Here is a 16,502-nt window from a genome sequence, read left to right as displayed (position 1 = left end):
TTTGCGAATTAAAATTAGAAAGTGAATTCGAATTGTGATATGATATGGATAAGCTGAGATGGGAAATGAAGAAGCTGTGAAAAAGAGATAGTAGGGAACAGGTAGTAGAACTAGTAATGAATTTTAATTGAATGTAGAATTGTGTAAGCTAGAGTTAGATGGATCAATCAATCAATCAATGCGATACAATTGGTGTTGGTATTGACTGCAATTCAATGGTTTCGATAAATTTCAAAGGGCAGACATTCTGACGTGGAGACGGAGTAGAAGCACTATTAGCATTAGCATTAGCATTAGTACACGTTTATGTATATTTGTCTGCGTGATAGAACAAAACTGGTTTGGCAACACGACAGAGAGAGCAAGTATGGCTAGGTGGGTTCTGGTATTCTGGTTGGTATTTCCTGCAACAGTATGCGTCTGTCTCTGTCTCTGTCTCTGTCTCTCTTTCTGGTTTTTGTTTCAGAGCAATGGGAAGTGACCAGAGACGAGGCTGGGAGACAGAGAGTGGATGAGCTACAGCAACAGTGTAGCTTGGCAATGGATGATGGCAACAGAAAGAGAAAGAGAGGGTAACACCAACTATTAGATGGACTTTTGTGTCTGTCCTGTCGTGCGTCACGTGCTTATTTATTTGTTTGTCTGTCTGTGCGGTATGGTATGGTATGTATTGGTGCAAAATGTAAAAGTGGAAAAGTGCTAAAAAAGAGAAGATTACCCGGTCTGTACCTTCTGTCGTCTCTTCGCATCGCTCCCAACAAACAAACAAGCAAACAAACAGCAAATTTCATCTTTTTTCAATTCACCTTCATTTCATCGATTCTAATCCAAATACAATCAATCAATCTAAGAAATTCATATCATAGCTATAAACTCTCCATTATATCAATTTCGAACTATAATGATAACATGGAATATAATTACATGTATTTGTTCCTTTACTAGTACGTTGTAGTGATATACAAACACACATACATATACACATATACATATATACGTGTATCAAGGCCTGCAGTAGGTTTAGATCATTTTTGGTAATTAAACAATGTCTCAGCAATCACATCAACAGTTCTCACTCTACCAGAATCCCCAGCAACAGATGTTGCCTCAAGCTTATTTGACTAATTTTCATAATAGAATTAGAAATGAAGACGTTCCTTTATTTGTGACTGCTCAGCCAACAAGAGGTCATAAAAGAGCAAAGGTTGTCAACTACGCCGAAGTTGATACAGATATATTCGATGAATTTAATATTAGAGGTTTGGATTCAAGCGTGAATAATAGTAACAACAACAATAACACTAACAACACTAACAACACTAATAACAGTAATAATAATAATAATAATAATAATAGTAGTAATAATAATAACATTAATAATAATAACAACATCATCAATTCTACCTCTATTAATAACAACGCTAATGTTAGTAATATAAATTCAAGCAGCAGTAACAATATTAATAATATTACTGCCAACAATAGCAACACAAATATTAATGGAAACTTCGCTAATAATGGCATTTATAATATTGGTAGTGAAGATAATAGTGATGCCAATATCAAAAGTTTAAATAAATTCGACCAAGATAATCAAAATGCCTATATGAACGATGTAGCTAACAGTAATATTAACAATAATGATAATGGTGACGATGATAGTAATAATTCTAATAATAACGTTAATAACAACAATAATCCAGATGATGGAAACAACAATGAAGGTAATAATGATGAAAATTTAAATCAAGAAGAAATGGCGTTGAAAAGTGCCTTGCCTGATATTCAAGATCAAGATGAACAAATTAGTATTTTAAGATATCCTAAAATTAGAGAAACATTCTTACAAAGCAAAATTGCTACCCCTTATAGACTAAATGTACCCTCCTCATTTGCAATGGAAAAACAACAAGAGCCTATTATGATCCCAATATCTTTGAACTTAGAGCAAAGTGGCCATACCATTATTGATAATTTTACTTGGAATATCAACGATCATTCGATAACACCAGATGAATTCGCTACAATATATTGTAGGGATTTAGATTTCCCAAATTCAAATAATTTGCATTCCCAAATCGTCTCTACTATTAATGAACAAATTCAAGAACATGAAACTGTTGCAAGTGTTGTGGTACCTGACTTGCATGTTGTAATAAATTTAACATGTAACTTAGAAAATAGATTTTATGAAGATAATTTTCAATGGAACTTAAATGATAAAAGTTTATCTCCAGAAAAGTTTGCCGAAACAGTAGTCAAAGATTTGGGCTTAACTAGAGAGTATATGCCTGCTATAGCGCACGCTTTGCATGAATACCTAATACGTGTTAAAAAAGAATGGATGGAAGGTCAGCTAAATCAAGATCATGTTCCAAATGGCACAGCGTTTGGTTATTTATCTGGTATTAGATTAGATCTAGACAGTATGGGTGCAGATTGGTGTCCAAAGGTCGAAGCCTTAACTCCTGAAGAAATCCAAAGACGTGAGATTGAAAAGGAAAGAAATATGAGAAGATTGAAGAGAGAATCAGATAGAATGGGAAGAAGAGGTAGAAGAAGGATGGATGATTTAGAAACCACATTAAGAATTTAAGTGCATGAAATTTTAACATACTGTATTATTACTGTTATTATTAATATTATTATTGTCAGAACTTTCCAGGTGGATTTGTTAACTGGAAAATACTGTATTTATAAATCATAGATATATATTTAATACATGTAATTAGTATCTAACTATAAAATACATCTGAAATAAAATTACTTAATCATATTTTGATACAAATTTCATTTACGCGTTTATTATACAATTTAAGTATTAAGTAAATAACGATATCAAGAAATATAAAAGTGTAAAGAACGCAGACAAAGATAATAATGAAATGGTTGGAAGTATATCTTTCAAGATTACCTACTAGTTGGAAAGATCTATTAATTGGTTTGTTTTAGTAGTCAAATAGAGATATTTGGAAGCAGTGCTATGTCTTCTGAGCAGCTTACAGAACAACATCTTTCTGGGGCTCTAATAACAAGTCATCTAACATTACAACAGTTTAAGGATCTAATTTCCGATACTGGAATAGAATCAGAAAGTTTAGATGGTAACGTTGAATCATGGTACCAACATCTCATGGAACGTGATTCACATCTGAGAGAAAATATTTCTAAAGAGGTTCGTTCATTCATATCAAGAACAAAAGAAACTCAAATTAAAGAGTTAGAAGATTTACAATCATCAAAAACTTTTACTTTAGAGGAGCTAATTAACCATCTCTATTCTATCGATCAGATTTTGAATATAAAGCTCAAAAATCTAGATGATGAGATATCAGAAAACACAGTAAAGTTTAAAAAGTTAAATGATATGATCCTTCAATCAAATAATGATACCTCTGATGGGAACAGTAGTGCTGATATTACAGATACACTTGAAACTATTAAAAAATATAAATCCATGATATCTAATGATATAGATGATCCAATATGAGCCTTTAATCATTTATGAATTTTATCTGGTTGCATCAGATTCCTTGCATCCAGAAACCATGTGGTCTGCAGTATATTTACTTATTAATTGATAATAAGCTTTATTTTATTCTACTAAAATATTCATTCACAATTATCAATGGATTTGTTAATAATATGTTTCCGAATCAAACCTCCTCTAAGTGTCATTCACTAATTATATTGAATAATTGCATTCGATGATTGGTTTATATTTACATCTCTATTTCATGGCCTGTTAAATTAATTTGAATGAAATTCAGGAGTATTCAAGTATTGCTATGGACTAATCTTATTATGATGCAAATATCAATTTTATTTTTGATATTTGGAATAAACATGGAATGTAAATTGGTATACCTGGAAACCAAAGAAAAACATAAGGGTATGTAACGTAGCAAATTACTGACCAGGTATTTTATTCACAGTTTTTGTTTGGAAACCTAGTTCCAAGTATATAATGTGATATATATAATTGATATTTTCAGTCACTTTACTCATTATTTTTATATAGAAAAATAAGTATCTTTAGTGCACTAAATAATAAGGTTATGTGACGCATTGGACTTTGGTGCCTCATATTGCATCTTAATTGGAAAAGATAACTTATATTTTACAAGAAATATGACTGCAATTATTGAGAATTTATTTTATATTTTTATTTAGATTTAAACATTTTAATAGCTTTCGACCAAAGTATCTGAATAAAAGCACCAAGGAACAAATTTCTAAATAAATATACAGGTCACTTTCACCTAACAAATGAAACATTTCCCTACTAATAGAGAAATAAAATTCAAGTGAGTCTCAAACAACCATATTTTAGTATTCCAATTATTTAATATTTTTTTGAGGCGTTTGAGAATTTGTTATAGTTTGGTTCATTTATAAAAGTGTCAATAATTATGATATTAATAATTTAAAGTAAAATTTAATACTCCTCAATATAAATAATGACTCTAGTAATAAATCTAATGTTTTCTTCAAGTAATAACATATACTATATATAAATATACAGTTTTCCTGACCAAGAGGGCATGTTTAATAGAATTAACTTGATATCTCTTATTCTTGATGAATTGAGTTCAAAGGTTTCTATGATACTAGATCAGATAAAAAACAAGATATTTAACATAGACTACCATTCCAGTTTTAAATTGTTTTTTCATTAATGCGGTCAATATTTTAAACAATTATTAAGCAGTATTCTATTTTATTAGTTGTATATCAATTGTTAAATTTTGTCATACACTTAACCCACTTAATTGGTCAATATTTACGCGCATACAAAAATCCAAATAGTCCATACAAAAAGTTATTCATACTGTTTCTATCCAGATCTTACTTGAAGGTTTCAGTTATAGATATATTTATGCATATATCTATATATTCATATATCAAATAGTCGAGTCAACAAACTACATTTCCAGCTTAATGAATTAAAGTATTAACAAGGGATCAAACCTCTTTTTAGTTAATGAAAAGTTTATATGAATACATTTCACATATTTGTAATAACGATGAGAATAAAAGTATTGAATTCGAAAATTTACTATTAAGTGGTCATTTAACTGGATTTAACAATTTTCTATTTTCTGGTATAATAATTGAGAATTCTGAAAGCATTGGTATTCCTCAAATTCCCTCTTCGAATTTAGAGCATAAGGCCATAATAGATGAAACAATTGTATTTCTCTTAAAGAACAAATTATTTAATAATGTCTTAACATATGGATATAGATTAGCCAAGAACTTTGATGTGACGACAGCATTACATTGTGAATCGGTAAATAGCAATGTACAGATAATCAATAATTCCACTTGGAAGATTTTACGTAATCTAATTGGAAATTCGAATTTTGTTAATATATTAGTTAATTTTACGGTTATTCTCATTACTGATGACACTTTTATGCAAGTAATTGGCAATCGTATGAATATGAAGAATAAACTACCAACTAAACCCATCGTTTCATCCGATGGGGAATATTTATTGAATTTATTGTATTCACCAATAAATGTTAAAAATTATTTGCATAAAAACTCATGGGAATTTAGATACTACAATATTTTACCTAAAGTTGGTCATATAGATGAACTTAGAGAATTGATTTTTAGTCCAACTTTAATGAAGATCTCAAGGTTGTTAAAAAAAAACATTAATGAAATGCTTAGTCAAATAGTATCAAATCATAAAAAATCAATAAAGTACCTTAATATATTAAATAATATTTGTCCAGCAAATACTGACCCAGAAATACCTCATTTAGAAAGACAAATTAACCCAAAGGATGTGAACAGATTTTTAATAGTAATTTTAGAGAAATTACTACCAAAGGATTGTTTGGGATCATCTAAAAATAAAAGCTACTTATTTTCAAAAATATCGAAATTAATAAATCTGCCAATGTATTCTAATATGTCGTTTATTGAAATAGTAGAGGGATTAAAAACCAACGATTTTAAGATTTTTACATCTGGGAAGAAATTAAGTTTGCCTGAATTTAATAAATTAAAACTAATAATCCACCAATTCACCTCATGGATATTTCGTTTTTTAGTTCCAAATATTATCTCGACATTTTTTTATTGTACTAATGTATCATCTGGAATTGAAATAATATTTTTCAGACATGACGTCTGGAATAAAATCTCAATGAAGTTTTTAGATGGATACTTTTCAGAATATATGATTGAAAACTCTGTCTGTAAAAACCATGAGAGCTACACATTGTCAGAATATAATCACAGCAAATTGAGGGTTATTCCAAAGAGTGCAAAAGATGAGTTTCGTACGTTGGCAATTCCACTAAAGGGTATGGATTCCGATGAACTAATTGCTTATAAGGAAAACAACAAGAATATAATCGAACCTGTGAAGGCAATTTTAGAATATCTTAGAAGCTGTAGAAAAACCCACTTTAACAAGCTTTATTCTACATCAGAAATTTCTGACTACATAAACTTATTCGAAAGGCAATTATTAAAGCAATTTAGCTTTCTCCCGGTGTTACATGTAATAAAGTTTGACATCAAATCTTGTTATGATAGCTTGCCTAGAATAAAATTGATTGAAGTACTGCAAAAGTTACTGGAATGTGAGAAGGGATTTTATGTAAGGTCACAATCGTTTTATGATCTTAATAAGAAAATTTTACAAACAAAATTTATTGTAAATGGTAGTAGAAAACCAAAAGATTCAGAAATTTATATCGATAATGTTAAGACAACCTTCTTTTCAAAAGAAGACTTATTAGAAGTTGTCAAAACAGAAATATTTAAAACATCACTGGTATATGGGGACAAATGTTATCTAAGAAAAGACGGTTTATTTCAGGGTTCTTCATTGTCTGCTCTCCTAGTAGACTTATTATATGATGACCTTCTTGAATATTACCCAATATTTAGACAAATTAGCGGAGAACATTCAATAGTTCTACGATTAGCGGATGATTTCCTGATAATTACAACGAGCCAGTCCCAATTTATGGAATTGAAATGTTTGTGTACAAACGGATTCAAAGAGTATGGTGCTATTCTGAATTCTGATAAAATAGTTTACAATTCTACAAATTCTAAAAAAGTGAATATCATTAGCTTTTGTGCAGTTAATATTTGTATCAATTCCTTAAATGTCTGGAAGCATTCTAAGGAATTTAATGTCCCGCTAATCAATTTAACCTCACCGAAAATGATATATAGAAGATTAAATTCCCTTTTTAAAATGCGTCTAAGCTATGCTATTACCTCTCCATACCCTTCAAGGACCAAACTTGTACTTATGCAACTATATCATGTATCCAAGAACGTGTCAGTAATTTATAAAAAAGCATTTGAGAAAAAAAAAATAATTAAAGAAGATTTTGGTAGATTCATGGAAAGTATTATAGAAACCACCATGAATACATTTCCTGAACTGTCAGATAATCAAGAATTTTTGAACTGTGTTCGAACAGTAATCGACGTCACTTTCTTTAGGACATTAGTGCCCAACAGATACAGGTATAAAAATGCTCTTTCCTATTTAAAATGTAGAAAACTTAAACATGCTAAATACATATACGAGAGTTAAACATCAAACAGTAATATTTCTTTAATGTTTTATTTCAAATAATAACCATTCTCAGAAAGCTCCAAATGTAGTACGTAAATTCTCCTCATCTTTCTCTCTTCTTAATCTTTCAATTTCCTCAATACCTCCTGACTTTTTGAAGTTAGACTTTTCTACAAAGCTTCCTAATTCATCTTCAAACTCATCCGTATCTCTATATTCCCTTTCAATCTGCCAGAGTTTTTGTGCCTTTTCTAAAGCGTCTACCCTTCCTTCATGGTTTGGATTTAATGATTGTACTTCAACCAGTAATTGATCTCTTACTTGGTTCATAGTTCCTGGTTTCGGTATTGGTAATATTGGATTATTTCTTATCTTTTTTGGATTCTTTTCTTGTTCCTCACAACACAGTTTAACCAGATCATACGTTTCGGAGGCTTTAGCCAAATCCTCACTCAAATCAAAGGTCAAATCCTCTTGTAAAGTTAAGAATTGTTGTTCTTCACAAACTTTATCCAGTTCTGATTCCCACGATTTTTTCCAAGTCGGTTTTTCAGTCGCAATAAATGATTGCATTTTGCTTAGATCATCTTCAGCTGATTTTAATTGTTTGAAAACAACATCCAGTCTCTTTCTAGTAGGTTTGACACCACGGTCTGCAACATCTTTTCTTAGTACTTCAATAACATCTTGTAAATCATCTACTCTAGTCAATAAGGAGTCAGAAATATCTCCTAACTTTGTTTGTGATTTTTCCATATAAGATCTATCAGATGAATTATTTATATCAAAGGTAGAAGATTTAAATTTATTAATTTTTTCCAATAAACTTGAAATAGTATCTTGATAATATTTACTTTCATCTCTTTTTATTTGTTTTAATATTGATAGGTCCCTTTTAAAATCTTGTAAGCCCTTTTTATCCACACCATTTCCTGATTTATTGTGTCCTAGATCTGATGATGGTTCAGATTGTGGTGCAGTTAGAGGTAAAGATTGTAGCTCGTTTAATAAGCTTTGAGTCGACTTTGAGATCTCCATTTTGATTATTTTAGTTACCTCAGTTAGATCGATTTTGCTTAAATTATTATTGACAGAACGCAACTCCAACACAGATCCTTCACTTATCTCATTAAAGTTATGTGAATCCAATTCAAAATATTCCGAAAATTTAGTATCTTTAATATAAATGTCTGGAAAGACGTCCTTTTTAGGCGAATATGCAAATTCTTTAACAAACAATAATCTTAGCTCATTGATGTTTGACGGCAGAGGCGTATAGCACTTTTTTGTTTTATCACCAACCCTTAAGAATAAAAATCCTTGTTTCGGTGTTGAATTTTCTGAACCAGCTGTGGTAACATTAGAATCAGCTTGTACTTGAGATGCTGTTGAGAAAGGTTGATCTTTGTTATTTCCTGCTTGATACTCATCTGTAGCTGTCATATAAGTTGAGTGTGGAATAGGAGAACCTGCGTCTGTAGCAGACTGACTTGTTAGTTTTGCAATTTGATATGCAGAAAATCTCTTTGATGCACGTCTTTGCAAATTTGTACTATTTCTTAATTGAAGTAGTACATCATTTTCAGACTCATCACCTGTATTAGAATCTCTATTAATATAATGTTCATTTTCGTTTTCGTTTTCGTTTTCGTTTACGTTTTCAATTTCATTTTCATTTTTATTTACGTTTTGATTTACCTTTTCATTTTCAATTTCATTTTCATTTATCTTTTCTCTTTCAATTTCATTTTCCTTCTCATTTTCATTACTGCAATCTTCATTATTAAGACTTTTGCTCCTTCTGTGAATATCGATATCTTCAGACAATCTTTCAGTTTTTTTAGAGTCCGCATATATTGTCCCATATATTTGAGACACTGGAGTGCCTTCATCTTTGCTATCATTTGAGCTATTATTCTTATTTGTGAAGATACTAGGGGTTCTGCTATTGGTTGCAATGCTGGTGGAAGAATTAATAGAAGTGTTACTAACAACTGATTCTGTTTTCCTATGAGTTTGCGAAGAATTTAGTGAAGAATGAGATGCATTACGGGAATGTGATTGAATTTGATAATTTTCTTGTTTGATATTTTTCAATTCAGCTTGTTTAACTTTCAACTTATCTAGTAATGTTACAATAATTTCCCTAATGGTAGGCAAATATTTATTCAAAGTTACCTCAGCAGGAGGTTCCCTTAATGCACTCTCCAATACTTTTCTTAAACTTCTTGGCAAATCAGTCAAGTCAGAAACATCAACTCCCAAATGCTTAAAAAATTTCGAAACCACTTTTAAATTATTACCCAATTGAACATATGCATCAGAAACTGTCTTTTCAGAAGTAACACCTTTTGACCATTGAGTTAACGTCTGTAACAAATGTTTAGTAGAAATCAGTAATTTTGTAACAGTACTTTCAACACTTGCATTATTAGCAACTGGACTCTTTAACCCTGAAGAAGAACCCAAAGAAGAACTCGAATTCCTAACTGATTCATCTGAACTGCTCTGCATAACTGATAATATCAGTAAAATTTTAATGCCTTATACTCAATTAAAATTATAATAACAATAACAATACAAATAAGAACTGATAATATACAGAAATATCTTGTAGAATATTCTATTCTAACCACTTTCTATACCTTTCTTATCTAACTTTCTTGATCTGTTTATTTTTATATTTGGTCTCTTTAATTTTTTTGATATTTCATTATCTTATAGTGAAAAAAAAGGTTCCTGATTCTCAATCTTTAATAGCTGTTAAAGAGAGGGTTGAAGGGGAGGAGGTGACAGAGAGTTGAATATATCTTTAAAGAATGACATTAAATCAATTGAATGGTTTATGGTGGTTATTTTAGAATTAAAATTATTAATCTAATTCATTAGTTATATATATGTGTATTCTGGTTTTGTTTCCCGTTTCAATAACCGTTGGATTATTTAGATATTTATATGTACATATATACATATATATGCATTTAATATTTTATATAAAATTTGTTAGAGATTGTTTTTGAAATTAGTATTAATTATTTATTATTTTGTGATAGCCTTTTCTGCCTCTAGTTTATCTAAATGTTTCTTTAAATCTGTTAATGTTACAATTCTTTGTAATAATTCTTCGTGTTTTTCTAGTACATTAGAGGTTAACATTGCAGGTCTTATTGGTAATCCTAATTCTTGCATTGTCGTATTCACTTTATTTTGAAGTGCTGGTTTAAATGTGGATATTTTGGTCGATCTCATATATGGTCCTGGTAATAGTTTCTCCCCATGAGCTTTTACACCTAATGAATTTTTCTCTTCCTTATTGAAATTTTGTAATAATTGTTCTGCATATGCACTTTCTGCTTTTCTCTTCATTGCTGTTTGCATCTCTAACTTTTGTTTTTTTGTCTTCCTTGGTGATACTGAATCAGAGTTTTCCAAGATTTGATTTTGAAGTTGTTGAAGTTGCTGTAGTTGCTGTGATTGTTGTGATTGTGGCGGTAGCTGTTGCTGTAGTTCCTGTTGCTGCTGCTGCTGTTGTTGTTGAAGTAATTGTTTATTGCCATGCATTTGTTGCAATCTTTGTCTTTGTTGTGCAAACTGCTCTTGCTGCTTCATCCATGGATTTTCTGGAACCGTAGTGGTGTGCTTTCTCTTTCTCGATTTATCGGATAACAGACTGTTATAGAGTTGTGAAATTCCATGAGAAGTCAAAAATTGTCCTACTGAATGATTGGAGTTTGGAGAATCTAGAAGTCTTAATAAGTTTTCCCTTTCATTTAATGTTTTCTTTGCCGCCATCTCGAATTTTCTTGATTCTATGATCAAGGCTTCTTCTTCTGCAATTTCTGCTGCAGAACGAGCTAGCAATCTTTCCAAGTATTTTTTTCTCTCTAGTTCTTTCTCTTTTGGAAAATTTAAGCTTGCTAATAGGGGATCATCTGCTTTTTTATTTCTAAAATAATGTTGACAAACTTTATAAAATTCCTCTTTTAGATCATCAATGGTTCTACTTTCATTATAAGTATACCTGTCATGTATCACTGGCCATTTCATGTCATATTTTTTGCATAAGCCAAATAAATAATCCACTTCTTCAAATTCCCAATTATTATTTTTTTTTAACTCAACTTCTTCTACAGTCTCTGATGGCTTCTTTTCATCATCAGTACCAACAGGGATTTTTGCATCTGCATCCTTTGTATCATCACTTAGATCAGAAGTTTCCACCTTTTTTGCTTCCCCACCATCATCTTGTTTATTTTCTTCTTCATTTGATACTGAATTTGCACTTACAACTATACTTGTTGTTTCAGTTTTGGGTTCCATAAAAACATCATATTCTTCCTTCGTGAATGATGGGATAGTTAGATGCTTGTTATATTTAGTATATGAAGATTCCGGAATATCATCACCTAATAATTCCCTTGAACCTTTAACCCAATGCTTAAACTTTAAAGTGGGAGTTGCCTGAAATTCTGCCAGGGTCCAAGGAGAAGGCTTGACATTAATATTAATCTTTTCTTTAAAACGATTATTGGCTTGAACCATAATAGGTGGTTGATTTTCTCCTAATAAGTTGTATAATTCTCTTTGCATACCAGTAACTTGAGGTTTACTAGCATTTTTACCCATCAATGCAGGAGATGGAGAAGATGTCCTTTCAGTAGGACTCTTCGATTTTTGCTGAATATTCAGTACATCAAAAATATCTGAAGATGCCATTCTTAACTATCTAGTTCTTCTACTTCAAATAATGACAATTCCTACCAATATTATTTGTTATATATATGAATATGTAAAATATTTCACACAGATATAATAACCTCTTGAAATATTAAAAAAGCTTCATTAACAAACAAAGCCAAATAAAACAGACAATAATAAATCACTCCAGTAAACTAAATCCCAATAAGTACCTCCTCAAGTGCCTTTGGCTTCCTTTCCTATGGTTCTAGTCTTGTTCAAGTGTTTGTTCAATTTCTCTTTAAAATATCAAAACTGAATATCTAAAAGCTTTAAGATATTTCCAAATTTCGAAAATGTTTAAGCTTAAGAGATGATGATGATTTAAAGCAGCAAAAGAACAGAATTGAGGTATATGAGTAGGTGATCGGTACCAATAATTTGGTGGGTTTAGGTATATTTTGCATGTTGATACTAAGTTTCAGTTTTGATTTTAGTTAATTGGTGTCGGGATAGATATATTGCCAAAAGTTTTGCTAAATTGAGGTGAACAGGCTATAGTTTTAAAGGTAAATAAAAAAGAACAATAGAAGCAAGAATAAGGATTATAAGGGGGGTTATGTTATCATCCAAGAGAATGAAGATTAGAGTCCCAGACAGGACTAGAATGTCTGGTGGCGATTTTGAAGAGTCGTGGATTTCTTTGGAAAGTGCATTTCGCATGATTTTTAAAAATGATGTCAATGAATTATCCTATCAAGATCTATATCGTACTGTTTATCTACAAACTGTAAGAGGCAAAGCAGATGTGTTATACCAAAAGATTGAAGAATTTGTTAGGGAACAAATTAAATTGGCGTATTCAGAGAATGTTTTGAACAGTGGTGCCAATAACCCTAAGGACGACAGCAATAACAGTGATGATTCCTATAATTACTTATTGAAAATGTCAAAATTATGGAAATTTGAATGTAATTGTTTTAAATCATTATCTAGTGTTTTATTATATTTGGATAAAGTTTATTCCAAGAAGAATAAGAAATTAGAAATTTATGATCTCTGTTTGGAATTATTTAAAACTAATCTTTTAAACCCAGCGAAGGAACAGTTGTTAAAGGCCATAATAATTGATATTAATAATATTCGAAATTTGAAATCTATTAATAATGACCATATTGATATTTGGAGACAAATTATTTCAATGTTAGAGACCATCGAAGAGAAGAAGGATAATTATTTTATTAACCATTTTGAAAATCCATTAGTAGTAGAGTCAGAGAAATATTATGATGAACAAATTTCTCTAGAAAATGTACCATTTAAAGAATATTTGAAAAATATAGAAGAATTAACTAAATTTGAATTTGACTTAGATATTAAATTTGTAAACACCGATACTGCATCGAAAATCAAATCTGCATTGGATGAATCATTAGTATGGAAACGAGTATCAAAAGACCTACCAACATATATACGTTTTTGCATTAAAGAGAATGATCCTTCAATTTTACAAAAACTATACGATTTATCGTCAAAAGAAGAAAACATGGTATCTATTATTGAAGCATTAAAATTATGTATAGAGAGAGATTTAGAGTCAATTATAATTGACACTAATATGAAGAAAAAAAATATTGTAGCTAACAAATGGGCATCGTCATTAATTGAGATTTATAATTACTACGACAAGTTTCTAAATGATTTTGATTTTGGTAATGTGAATTTACAAGATAAAGATGCAAATTCAAGTCAACTATTTTCACAGATTATTTTAAGTGTTTTTTCAGGTTATATGTGCAAAAATTCTTTGCTTTATACTGAATTGGTTACTATATATTTGGATAGTTATTTGAAAAATCTTGAAGATAATAATGCTATCTCTGAAGCTAAAAATCATCTAGACCAATATGTGAGAATATTTATTACATTACCTGAGAAGGATGTATTTGAATCACAATATAGAAAATTTCTCTCAAGAAGGTTACTTCAACAAAGATCCATATTTAACCTTGAGAAATGGTTAGTACAAAGGTTTAAAGAGGAATTAGGAACTTTTTTCACTTCTAAAATGGAGGGTATGTTAAGGGACATCAATAATTCAAAAGATTTATTGCGTTCGTTTAAAAATTCGAATTCAAATACCAATTCATTGATAAATCTAAACTTGAATTATAATCCTGAAATTTTGACGGCAATATCATGGCCATTTAACAATAATAATCAAGATAATAATGAAATTATTCTACCAGTTAAACTTAAAGAAGTTCAAGAAGACTTTGAAAAATTTTATAAGAAAAAATATAGTCAGAGAACATTAACATGGTCACCAACTTTAAGCATGATTGAAGTTAGTTATCAATTTGATAAAACTCAACATGATTTGATATTGCCATTTTATTCAGCAATAATATTTTTATTATTTGAAGAATATGATCAATTAAGCCTTGAAAAAATATCAGAATTAACAAATATACCAAATCAAGAACTAATACGTCATTTATTATCACTATCAATAGCACCAAGAGCCAAACTTCTGACCAAAGAACCACCAACAAGAAATATTTCACCAAATGATAAATTTTCAATTAATAAATCATTTACAGCTTCAACAAGATACATTAAGATTCAGACAGTTAATTTAGTGCCTAATTCATCAAATAATGCAAGTAATAACAATAATAACGATGAATTATTACAAAGAGAAAGACTCCAAGAGGTAAATGCCTCAGTAATTAGAGAAATGAAATCAAACAAAATATTGACTATCAATGAATTAGAATCAACAATCACAAATATAGTAAAGGATAGATTCCAATTACAGCATAATCTCTTCATTAAAAGTATTGACTATTTAATTGATAAAGAATATCTACAAAAGGACATTGATGACACGGAATTGTTACACTACCTGCCATAACTTTATTATATATAAATATATATATATATATATATATATATATATATTTATATATCTGTATATAATCTATATATCTGGATTCAGGAATAATGAAAAGAATATTGATCGATCGATCGATAAATTGATGCTATTATAACCATTTATAGATAGTTTCTATATTTCTACGATTCGAAAATCTTGTCATGTAATACCATCGTTTGTCCTTAGTCAATGATTTATAATGTCCATTAGTAGAAATTTTAAGGTACTACAAATCGATTGATTATTTAAATGATGATTATGGTGATGAATCAATTAAATTTGGTTGCTAATTTGTTGAAGTTTCAGTAAAATGTTCTTGTCACATTATCAGTCGGTGGTAAATCAAGATGGATTGATACAGTTCAGGTCAATGCTTAAAAAGTGATTGATTTATTCTATATAGTTGATGTATGTATAGAAGGGAGAGGGATAACGAGAGATAGAGAGAGTGTGTCACGATATCACTTAAAGAGTCAATTGTCGACTCTTGAACACTTGAAGTTATATACCTTATATATATATATATAAAGAAGTGTACTCTATTAGATTATTAGATTAGCAATTTATTTTAATTATATATCATATTGGCGTACTTTAAATTATTTTATAATTTGTGTTGCTTTTGTTGTTATTGTTATTGTTATTGTTGCTGTAGTTGTAGTTGTAGTTGTAGTTGCTGTAAATTAAAGGATACTTGTATAAGAAGGATGAATAAAGAAAGTGTCAATAATAGTGGTGTTTATGGCGATGATGGTTGTGATGATCCAAAGACCGTCAGAGCTAAGATACTTGATGATCAAACAAATTCGATCGACAAAAGGGGTTTATCCGGTAATAATAAAGACCCATTAAGAAGTGTTTTAAAATATAATAATGGTGCCTACAATGGTCATAAATCAATTGTTTCATCACCATTGTTAGCTTCAACACCAATTATTATTTCAAAAAGTTTAATTCGATTATATCCATATCTGATATTGACAGATTATTTATTAGGTATTATTACATGGTCAAATGAAAGTAAAATTGCAAGTGTATCTTTAATAATATTCTATGTCCTTTAGGTCATATATTTTCAAATTATTACGAAAATATTTTGGTCAAATTTTAATTGTTGCCATGGTTTGGGGTTTTTCATGGCTTAAATCAATATGTAGAGGAAAAAATGGCTTTAAATCCAACATTGGAAGAAGTATTCCAAATAATGAAATAAGTTTACGTATAAGTTTGAATTCATTTTTTTCGCCCATTTATAGATTTAAAATTTCAAAAATGTTCCAAAATTAATTTTTTACGGCCATTTTTTTTTCCCCCAATTTTTTGATT

General features: G+C 29.8%; 7 protein-coding genes across 6 annotated transcripts, besides 3 other annotated features; 5 read left to right on the top strand and 2 right to left on the bottom strand.

Moving 5' to 3' along the window:
• Window positions 1–1,045: 1,045 nt before the first annotated feature.
• On the top strand, window positions 1,046–2,596 carry SFH1 (Sfh1p; the record flags this gene model as incomplete). The annotated part of the gene is made up of 1 exon (XM_001645149.1): window positions 1,046–2,596. The coding sequence occupies one exon, from the start codon at window positions 1,046–1,048 to the stop codon at window positions 2,594–2,596; it is 1,551 nt and encodes a 516-aa protein (XP_001645199.1).
• A 387-nt stretch (window positions 2,597–2,983) lies between these two features.
• On the top strand, window positions 2,984–3,490 carry NKP2 (Nkp2p; the record flags this gene model as incomplete). The annotated part of the gene is made up of 1 exon (XM_001645148.1): window positions 2,984–3,490. One exon carries the CDS (start codon window positions 2,984–2,986, stop codon window positions 3,488–3,490), a length of 507 nt encoding a protein of 168 aa, XP_001645198.1.
• A 1,494-nt stretch (window positions 3,491–4,984) lies between these two features.
• On the top strand, window positions 4,985–7,579 carry EST2 (telomerase reverse transcriptase; the record flags this gene model as incomplete). Its single annotated transcript, XM_001645147.1, has 1 exon — window positions 4,985–7,579. The coding sequence occupies one exon, from the start codon at window positions 4,985–4,987 to the stop codon at window positions 7,577–7,579; it is 2,595 nt and encodes an 864-aa protein (XP_001645197.1).
• A 51-nt stretch (window positions 7,580–7,630) lies between these two features.
• Window positions 7,631–10,075, bottom strand: BUD6 (formin-mediated actin nucleation enhancer; the record flags this gene model as incomplete). Its single annotated transcript, XM_001645146.1, has 1 exon — window positions 7,631–10,075. One exon carries the CDS (start codon window positions 10,073–10,075, stop codon window positions 7,631–7,633), a length of 2,445 nt encoding a protein of 814 aa, XP_001645196.1.
• Window positions 10,076–10,600: 525 nt separating this feature from the next.
• Window positions 10,601–12,277, bottom strand: SWC4 (Swc4p; the record flags this gene model as incomplete). Its single annotated transcript, XM_001645145.1, has 1 exon — window positions 10,601–12,277. One exon carries the CDS (start codon window positions 12,275–12,277, stop codon window positions 10,601–10,603), a length of 1,677 nt encoding a protein of 558 aa, XP_001645195.1.
• A 580-nt stretch (window positions 12,278–12,857) lies between these two features.
• Window positions 12,858–15,155, top strand: CUL3 (cullin CUL3; the record flags this gene model as incomplete). The annotated part of the gene is made up of 1 exon (XM_001645144.1): window positions 12,858–15,155. One exon carries the CDS (start codon window positions 12,858–12,860, stop codon window positions 15,153–15,155), a length of 2,298 nt encoding a protein of 765 aa, XP_001645194.1.
• Window positions 15,156–15,883: 728 nt separating this feature from the next.
• Window positions 15,884–16,237: a sequence feature (this is one fragment of gene Kpol_1062p44, which is interrupted by a gap, the other fragment is Kpol_1062p44f2~contains possible frameshift sequencing error~similar to Saccharomyces cerevisiae PEX31 (YGR004W) and PEX30 (YLR324W); similar to AA sequence:UniProtKB:P53203).
• Window positions 15,884–16,502, top strand: part of PEX31 (peroxisome biogenesis protein) — a gene marked incomplete at both ends in the record, with an annotated part of 1,619 nt that continues 1,000 nt past the window's right edge.
• Window positions 16,239–16,460: a sequence feature (this is one fragment of gene Kpol_1062p44, which is interrupted by a gap, the other fragment is Kpol_1062p44f2~contains possible frameshift sequencing error~similar to Saccharomyces cerevisiae PEX31 (YGR004W) and PEX30 (YLR324W); similar to AA sequence:UniProtKB:P53203).
• Window positions 16,464–16,502: a sequence feature (this is one fragment of gene Kpol_1062p44, which is interrupted by a gap, the other fragment is Kpol_1062p44f2~contains possible frameshift sequencing error~similar to Saccharomyces cerevisiae PEX31 (YGR004W) and PEX30 (YLR324W); similar to AA sequence:UniProtKB:P53203).

The sequence above is a fragment of the Vanderwaltozyma polyspora genome, genomic scaffold (assembly GCF_000150035.1).
Source record: "Vanderwaltozyma polyspora DSM 70294 KpolScaffold1062 genomic scaffold, whole genome shotgun sequence".
NCBI classification, from domain to species: Eukaryota; Fungi; Ascomycota; class Saccharomycetes; order Saccharomycetales; family Saccharomycetaceae; genus Vanderwaltozyma; species Vanderwaltozyma polyspora.
This window is presented reverse-complemented; position numbering and strand designations above follow the sequence as displayed.